The following is a 9321-nucleotide window of genomic DNA, read 5'->3' on the forward strand; positions in this document are numbered from 1 at the left end:
TATATGGGTTTTTAATAATTGAACTAATAATACATCAAACTACAAATCACATAGAGTAAATACGCGTACGACAATACAGACAGTAAACTTTGTACAAGACATAACGGAATCCAAATAAGGGTGAGAAAGAGAGAGAGAGAATGAATGAGAGAGAAGGGAGGTGAGAGAGAGTGTGGTCACAGAATGAGCTCAGTTATGCAAACTCACAGACAGTAACCCTTGAAAGACAACACGAATCAAATCATAGACCAACTTTAAAGCAGCATTTAAATTCTCCATAGAATGATACTTGCAGGGTCCAGCGTGTGTGGCGTGAGACCGGCGCGCGTGTGAGCTGCGTCCTTGGTTCTTTGTGTGCTGGAGCAGCGTGAGTGGGGTCGTTGTTCTGTCTTCCGGGGTTTGCTGCGGAGTCACGCGGTATTTGAAAGTTCCAACAAAACAATGTTTTAGGATTTGTCTTCCTCGTGTGGAGAGGCGAATAGGTGAATAAACTTAGAAATGAAAAGAAAACAAAACAACGAAAACGAAAGCTTCCGAAGGAGCCATAGGAACGAGGCCGCTCAGAGGGACGAAAGGAAGCGATGAGGGTCCCAACCAATGAACGTCCATGATCTGAAGCGGGAAAAAGTTCCTTTGTCTCGATGGAAACACCCACCCTAATAACTTAGGGCTTGTCAGATCTCAGCAGTGATATTCTAGCAAGTTCGTAATTCAAGATTAATAAATTTTTACACACCTTTTATACAGGTGGATAGTTGGGTCACAACATGACAATTCCAAAAACACCAAACAGTACATATATAACTGATAGAAACACGAAGTTACATTCAAATGCAGAATTACACACATTTAAAGATTAACACACGCTAAAATTGTGGATACTCCAATTTTTGATTATGGAAAACATCTAATACACCAAAAAGCAATGCTTAATACATTGAGACCACATTGAAAAAGTAATAGTTTAGAAAACATTGAGAAAAAGGTACCGGTGAACGGGCTCTTTCCTGTCGCCCAGTGGGGTCATAAAGTTTTATGAGCTGGTCAGGGGTAGGGTTATAACCAGACATGGGGACTTGTGACTTGGTGACTTGGACTCGAGTCGCTATTTTTATGACTTGAGACTTGACTTGGACTTGGAAGTTAAAGACTCGGGACTTGACTTGACTTGAGAGACGATGACTTGAATGACTTGAGTGTTAATCAGACCATGTTTTCAATTTAAATATAAAATATATAAATTATTTTAAAAAATAAAGTTGATTACTCAGCTGGAGCGCAGGCTGAGAATAGCGTTGTGACTGGATCAGGACACTATCATCAGTCATGTCCTCTCTACCTTATGCACACCACGCCCACTTAGATCAGATATCATATCACATCACATCAACATGTCAGCCAGAGGGTTACCGACGGTCATTGCTTTTGTCTTCAATAATTTGCTCCTAAAAACGCATGGAAAACGCTGGGTGCGCCACTTTCTCCTTTTTTCCAAAGCGCTCGGGCAGTTGCGCCCCTGAGGCGTCTGCCGTTGCTAAGCAACCATGACGAGCTCTCTCCATGAAGACGCAGAAATTTCAGCAAAGGATAAATGGATTTGCAGCTCTAATAATCGCTTGCAGTAGCTCTGCTACTAAATTTATTTAAAAATGGCAATCCATATACAGCTATGATCAGCTGTTCCTTCATCTTGGCTGAGCTTTCAACATTGTTACGGGAAAGGATGAAGCATATATATATACACAGTGGGGCTCGAAAGTTTGGGCACCCTTTGCAGAATCTGTGAAAATGCAAGTAATTTTCAAAAAATAAGAGAGATCATACTAAATGCATGTTATATTTTATTTAGTACTGTCCTGAGTAAGTTATTAACATTTAGTCCACAAGACAAAAAAAAAAAAATGCTGAAATTATTAAAATAACCCCACTCAAAAGTTTGGGAACCCTTGGTTCTTAGTACTGTGTGTGGTCACCTGATGATCCTCGACTGTCTTTCTGTTTTGTGATGGTTGTGCATGAGTCCCTTGTTGGTTCTGAACAGTTAAACTGAGCAGCGTTCTTCAGAAAAATCTTTAAGGTCCTGCTGATTCTTCAGTTTACCAGCATCTTTGCATATTTGAACCCTTTCAAGCAGTGACTTTATGATTTTGAGATGCATCTTTTCAGACTGAGGACATTTGAGAGACTCAAACACAACTATTATAAACGGTTCAAACATTCAAGGATGCTCCAGAAGGAAACGAGATGCATTAAGAGCTAAATGTAAAAATATTTTATGTACAATATCTTACTCAGGACAGTACTAAATAAAATATAACATGCATTCAGTATGATCTCTCTTATTTTTTGAAAATTACTCACATTTTAACGGATTCTGCAAAGGGTGGCCAAACTTTCGAGAAATGTAACAAAGTTTAATGTTGTATGTAAACTGTGTTTGAGAGGGAGTTATTATTTGTTTTATGGACTCAGTGTTGAAAATGTAAAACATTTCAAACACTGTTGGCAGAAGTGAAAAATAAATAATTTTGTGTTACAATTTTGTTTGATTCCATGATGTATTTTACTGAACATGAGTATTTACAATGCAAATCCAAATTATATTAATTTACTGACTGTTACTTATATCTTGTCTTTTAACTTTAAAATCAGATTCTGCAGGTAAAATTACAATAATAAGGTGACTTGACTTGCCCAAAAAAAAAAAAAAAATACTTGGGACTTACTTGAAACTTGAATGTTAAGACTTACACATGTGTGACTTGATCCCATCTCTGGTTACAACCCACGGTTCTTTTTGAGAACATTCATGCTTAAAACATTTCCCATTCAGCAACTTTAACCATTTACACAGGATTAACCATTTTATGCAATACACAACATATTCAAAATACATCTTATTAATAAAATGACGAAGGTAAAGACATTAAGAGAGGTTTGTTTGCATGTGTGTGCTTGTGTGTGTTGTGGAATGTTTCTCGTTTGTCCTTTGAGGCTGCTCACGGGTATCCCTGGACAGTCTCAATAGGTGTAATAACTGTCACCCACGGCAGGATGTGGCCGATGTCACGGCGCCCAAAATGGTGAATTATGTTGTAAAACGAAGGTCCTTGTTTACTCACGGTCTGGTCTTTGAGTGCAGAATGTGTTAAGGTCAGGATTCATTCTTATGGAACAGATGGCTGAAATACCATCAGCTCATTAGTGTTACAACAGATTACGTTAAAGGCAAAGAGACTAAACTCAAACATTCCAGTTTATATATTGTGTTTGACTTTATTAAAGTTATAAATCATTAAAAACTTCACATCAACAACTTTATTTGGGTGATGTATACTGACTTTACTGCATTACTACATTTAATAAAAAAAAAAAAAAATTACAATACTTCAAGGACAATTAAAAGCACACTGAACAGACATGTTTGTCATCTTAATGTACTTGACAGAAATAATGCTTTTATAAAAGCTCATCATTTAGGCCACATTTTAACAGTCACCAAAATGTGAATCTGTATGGAGCATAGAAATTTGCTGAGTATTTGTGAAGAGTATCTACCCTGTGAAAAAATAAAAAATTAAGTGTAACCAGAAAGGTTTGCCAAAGACTGTTCTAAGATGCAGGTCTTTCTGCCCCATGGAAAGTAGAACACCTCAAGGATCATCCTGCAAGCATCGGACATCTAGAGAAGAGGAATAAACAAATTAAAACTGATTCACATGCATCCAAACTCACATTTCAAAAAGGTGCAAAGTAAAGGAATACTTCACCCAAAAATGAAACGACAACACGAATCAACGACAACCCATATACAAGAAAAAAAAAAAAAAAAAAAAAGAAAAAAAATTTAATATTGTGGCTCCTGATGATACATTGAGGTCTTATGAAGCAAAATTAACAGCAAACTCTCATTTTTAGATCAACTATCCCTTTAACATACCAGCATACTTCATGGAGTCTCTTGCCACCTGCTTCAGGATAACTGCCTGTCTGATAGTCCTGCTGTCGGAGGAAAACAGGACATTTAACACCACGCCGATGTTCTTACAGGCAGCTAGTACCTCAAACGTGTTTATACCTTGGAAATAGGGCTGAGTAATATAGCCCCAAAAACATTATAGAATTTTCATATCAGTCGATATTGATAAATAAAGCTTTATTTCTCTTAAGTTTAGTGGCAGAGTTTTTGCTCCTGCATGAAGTAAAAACCAGACAGATAATCATGGTTATATTATAGACTATTTTATACAAATAACACGTACACAAAAAGGTTATATAGCTTCATCATACTGCAATTCTATTCCATGACTGCTTTAATACATAGAATTCAGAATTTTATAAAATCATGAGCATCCTAAATTTCTGCCAAAATAACATTGGTACAGACCGCTGGCATTACAGTAAATCCATGGTAAATGCTAGCAATTTCTACATTTGAAAGCCGCCTTCTATTTTCCACCTCAGTGCTGTTGATAATGTAATCGTAGTCTGATCAGACATTAAAATAGTTTAAACGACAGAGACATGCATTTATTTAAAAAAAAAAAAAAAAAAAAACCCACACACACCTCTCAGCGCAGTTTAGGGATTGTGTGCGCCAGTCAGTGAAAACGCAATCGATCCGAGATCTCCACGGTGCACTTTTTTAGGTCGACGTGATAAACGGTCCATGAGAGGCACGGTTTCTATCAGCTTGTCGTGTTTGCAATGTAATGTTTGCGTAGTTCATAAACATTATAAAGAACATTGAGCATTCTCAAACGTTTTATCTGATATCTCTAGCCCTTCTTGCAGATCACACTAAAATAAAAACATTAAGTCAAACCAAAATGTTACACATGTATTTTACCATTAACCTACCAGCGTAAAAGGTTTTCAGTGCATCTTCATGTTGATTGCATCTTCAAGGCGCTCTTTCCACCTGCTTCACGACGACCACCTGCGATATGGGATAATAACATTTGCAATTACTACAAGTTTTATTTTAATGTTAGGTACTTAGGCGCATTTTGATCTCTACTTACCAATTTAATGTTTGATTTTCATCTCGAATGAGACGAAGAGATGGCTCGCTCTGCCAGTGCCTGGACCATTGCTTCAGCAAATTCACAACAAACAAAAACTTGCGATAATAATGCGTAATTTAAACTGAAATTAGTGTTCATAACACTTAATTCGAAATGCTGATGGGAAGTTCAGTTCTCTTCCGTAAACCAGTTCAGTTCAATAAACCGGTTGAGAAAAAAAAAAAAAAAAAAAAAGTTCACCGGTTCTTTTACGCCTGACGTCAAGTCTATCAAACATTCAAATATACAAGTCAGTAATCATAACTTTAGTCAGTTTAAAACCTCAAAATAATGAAAAGTTTACAATTAAGTTTTGAAACAATGCACCCAAATACAGTAACAGCAATAATGTGCATACAACGATTTAAGTCTTGAAGACAGTAAATAAGTGTCATCTGCGCAGAAACCATGATCCACTTACTAACCCATTGATATTTAGTCGTTATTAAATAAACTTACATGTCGCCAGATTGCCCTTCTTTCAAGCCTTTGGTTTAGCTGCTCTCATAACATTAGCACAGAATCAAGTCACCAGAAGAGCCAGTTAAGTTCAGACACACTGTGTCGGTTTGCTTCACGCTGAATCATGCATGCGCAGGATCATCCAGTGTTGCCAGCTTCCAATGGAAAGTAGCTGAGGCCCTCCTGAAAAGTCACTAAATTATGTCATAAGCTAATTAGCATATTCATGGCGTCAGTGCATATCGGTTATACTTGCATGTAAAAGTTAGAAGCAACAGAATCCTTTTAACTGAAAGGGCTACCTTCTCTGAACAGATGCAGAGGAAAAAAATAAAAATTAAGGGAGAGTGCTTGCACGCATGCTGCAGTACTAGAGATTCTCAGAGACTAAATAAGGTCTGTCGCTAGTCTCTTTTTTTGAGAATAGGCAATTTATATTTTGTTTTATGTAAACGGCTGAATAGTTAGGTTTAAATGAAACGAGGTAGTGGAATTTGAGATCCTTTTTCATTGGATTGTAAACACAGGAAAATTGCAGTAGCCAAGGTGAGTGATTGACTGACTGATGTTATCAAGTACGCTCGGTTTGCAGAATTACCAGATTTGCGTCACCGTGGACATCACACTCTCGAGTCAAATGCATAAAGTCTGAACTACCGAGGATGCTGGTCCAAAATATGCCTACTTTGTATTGAGACACATGCACAGACCTACGTCAGACTATCTGCCTAATCTTCCCCAGTACTTTAGACCACAGTGGAAACACCGAAAGCTGGTCTGAAAAAAAAAGAAAAAAAAAAAAAAAAAGGGGGTTCCTGGTAACTTCAGTGGAAACGCAGCACAAGTCACCAAGTATCACTGGTATCATCAGCTCTTCGGTTCTCAAATCGGACATGTCTGACAGAAATGGTTTTCAGTTCAGTGTACTGCTGATTCGAAAACCAATGCAACTGGTTCTTGACTCAAGAACCACTCTAGCAGTGGGAGTGTACGTTCATTAGCTGGCTCGGTCCTCTTCAGTTCACAGCAGTTCAGCCGGTGTACTGTTTGAGTAGATGAATTACTCTGGGTGACGAGTATTTTGAAGCAGAGGGTGTCAGCCACAAGAAAGAGGTCTCCATTGGAGACGCAAACGGTTTCGATTTCCTGAACTGGTTCAACCGGTTCACTAACCTATTCCTTTATAAAGCTAGCCGGACATCACGAATTCAGAAGATTTTTGCTCCCAAATGAGTCAAACATAGCGGTTTAATTTTTGACACCAAAACCTGGCATTTTAAGTAAAAGTTATGATAACTTGATTTCTTTAACATTGGGGTTTACAGTGCATCACTTGAAACGCCTCCGCAGAACCTAATACATGAAAGAAACAGGAGTGAGAGATGCTTTCTTCAATAGAAAAAAGTAATCAAGCTCTTGGTTTGTTAAATGCCAATTACTTTATTACAAATCACTCTGAGGCTTCAGTTAAGGATTGACCTCCTGTTGCTGCAGTGACATAAAGTACGTTTAGGCATGCGCTCTGCCAGAATCTTGAGACCGCCCACCTTGGCCCACCATAGTGCCTTAACTGCATTTACGGATGGAGCCATCAACACACACGACCCACAGCACCCCCAGGTCAAAGCTCACATGCTTGTTACCATTGGGACAGGCAACCACTGGGATCCAGTCTGTGCCATCGGGTGTGCAGCGAGTGACACCAGTTCTGCAATAGACAAAAGGTCTCATTGAATGAAGCATTTGGCTTCCATTTATACTGTATTCACATGTGCATTTAACAAGCTAATCATTTGGTTCATAAGACTTGTAATAGGATTATTCAGCTTACCGTTGGAATAAGCTCCCTTGAGAGTTCACACCATAGACACTGCCATCAGTTGCCACTTCAATCATGGACAGAAGTCCAGGAATGTTCACAAAGCTGCCGGACCCTGAACAGACAGTAGACGACACATCCTGCACAAGACCAAGAGACACAAATCCAGTTAACCACAGTCAGATCAAAACATTTTGCGGCTTTCACCCCAGTGATTTTCCCAGTTGTCAAAACTTTGCATAATCTCTAACACATTAAAACCTGGTGTACTAGAGCTCTTGTATTTAGCATTTTGACATTACCTTCATTATGAAGATTTGGTCGTTGTGGTTCACTCCCCAACAGCTGTATGGACCACAGCTGTAGTACTTCAGCTTTCCACCAATATTAACCCAAGGAATGTTACTGGATAGCCATTTGTTGTTAGCATCCATATTTGAACAGAATATGTCATCATACATATTGACACCTGCAATGATCTGATCACCTCCAGCATCCACCTGTTTGAGAAGCCCTTACAACACAAATCAACAGGTTCAATTAAAGACCAGTTGGTTTAATAAGAACCATAATAAAATGTCTTTGGCCATTTCACAACATGTAAATTCATGACCGCTTAAACTGGACTTCATTTCTGTTCTCTGGAAGTCTTCACCTTCAAGCCTAACAAAACCGCCACTCTGAAACCTAAAGATGTTGTTTGCTGTATTAACCCCCAGCTGACCAGCAGGACCAACACTGAAGTGCTTTAGAGATCCACTGATCTTTCTGAAGACGTTATCAATCAGGACGAATATCTCATTATTATTGTTCACGCCAACCACGGAGCCAGACCCAGCGTCTATCTGCTTCAGGTTACCATCCACCACGTTACAGTTTAAAGCTGTGAAAACAGATGAAATTACTCCAAAATAAATCAGTGACTGCAAAGACAGCAACTTTTTCACATGAACTTAATAAAACACAAAAACTGTTCACCCAGAGTGTGAAAGAACTGGCAGCAGAAAAGCAGGACGCTCTGATAAACCTTCATTGCTCCACAACACAGTATGTTGCTTTTAATCTGTTCATAACCAGAATTATTTCATATAAGTGAAGTCCGGATAAAACATGATCAATATTACAGCGACAGTAATTAAACAAACAACCTTATCTTGTTAGTTCAGGATTCAGCAGTCACTAGAGAGTCTCCTCTGATAAGATGCACTAGAAACTTGCATTCAGTATGTGTACATGTTGTTGAGGGAGAGCTTATATAGCCATTCCAGTCGGTGACTGAGTCACGTTAGTGACCGACGAATTGGGATTTCTCTTCGAGACACCAATCTACTTCGAGTGTGAACTAAACAAGCCAATGGACAATCACATGTGATGATTGCATCCAGCTGCTGCTGATCACAGCGTGATCATGAAAAGGTGCAGGTGTATGAAGTTATTTTAGTCACGGACTAAATGTACATCCGCAAATCAGTAGCCATGTGAATTCTTGCAATGAGATTTGCACATTTGTAGAATATCTTCTTACACACACACACACAGATCACATATAGGACACATTCTGCTAATTTTGTACACAAACCAAACATTTGTGAGAGGTCCAAGTGGGAAATAATGAGCCCAAAAAGGTAATTTTGAAAGTCAGGGCATATTTAGATTTTATAGAATCACCATCAGTGTAATTCTATAGAATTCAGTTTCAGATTTCAGATCTAGATTTCAGATCTAGTTTTTGTCTTTTAAATGAAATATTATTTTATTATTTATATCATAATATAATTATAGTATTTTTAAACAATTATAAGTGTAAAAAAACAAACTCTCTCACTCACACACACACACACACACACACACACACTTTTAGATTTTTAGCTTTGTCTTTATCATTGACAGAATGTAAAAACCAAACCAATAACAAAAAACGACACAGGACATTTCTGTCAGTAATTTGTTGTTGAGATTAACACTGATTACTAT

The 9321-nt window shown here is 38.1% G+C and overlaps 1 protein-coding gene and 1 long non-coding RNA gene across 2 annotated transcripts; both read right to left on the bottom strand.

Annotated features, from left to right (window-relative positions):
• Window positions 1-2713: 2713 nt before the first annotated feature.
• Window positions 2714-5202, bottom strand: LOC113054165 (uncharacterized). The gene is made up of 3 exons (XR_003277349.1): window positions 4861-5202; window positions 3941-4002; window positions 2714-3682 (listed from the first exon to the last, which is right to left on the bottom strand). It is a non-coding gene; the product is annotated as an uncharacterized LOC113054165 (long non-coding RNA).
• A 1750-nt stretch (window positions 5203-6952) lies between these two features.
• On the bottom strand, window positions 6953-8621 carry LOC113054166 (fish-egg lectin-like). The gene is made up of 6 exons (XM_026219513.1): window positions 8496-8621; window positions 8326-8410; window positions 8003-8230; window positions 7650-7861; window positions 7360-7487; window positions 6953-7236 (listed from the first exon to the last, which is right to left on the bottom strand). Exons 2-6 carry the CDS (start codon window positions 8378-8380, stop codon window positions 7095-7097), a joined length of 765 nt encoding a protein of 254 aa, XP_026075298.1. The 5' UTR covers window positions 8381-8410; window positions 8496-8621; the 3' UTR covers window positions 6953-7094.
• Between the last annotated feature and the right edge of the window lie 700 nt (window positions 8622-9321).

The sequence above is a fragment of the Carassius auratus genome, chromosome 35 (assembly GCF_003368295.1).
Source record: "Carassius auratus strain Wakin chromosome 35, ASM336829v1, whole genome shotgun sequence".
NCBI lineage: Eukaryota > Metazoa > Chordata > Actinopteri > Cypriniformes > Cyprinidae > Carassius > Carassius auratus.

Bases quoted from the DNA above. Each gene is read 5' to 3' on its own strand.
- LOC113054166 (XM_026219513.1), bottom strand. From the start codon at position 8,380: ATGAAGGTTTATCAGAGCGTCCTGCTTTTCTGCTGCCAGTTCTTTCAC. The intron at 7,862-8,002 runs GTGAAGACTTCC...TTGTGTTGTAAG, and splicing joins CGGTTTTGTTAGGCTTGAAG to GGCTTCTCAAACAGGTGGAT. The intron at 7,488-7,649 runs GTAATGTCAAAA...GGTCTTGTGCAG, and splicing joins ACCAAATCTTCATAATGAAG to GATGTGTCGTCTACTGTCTG.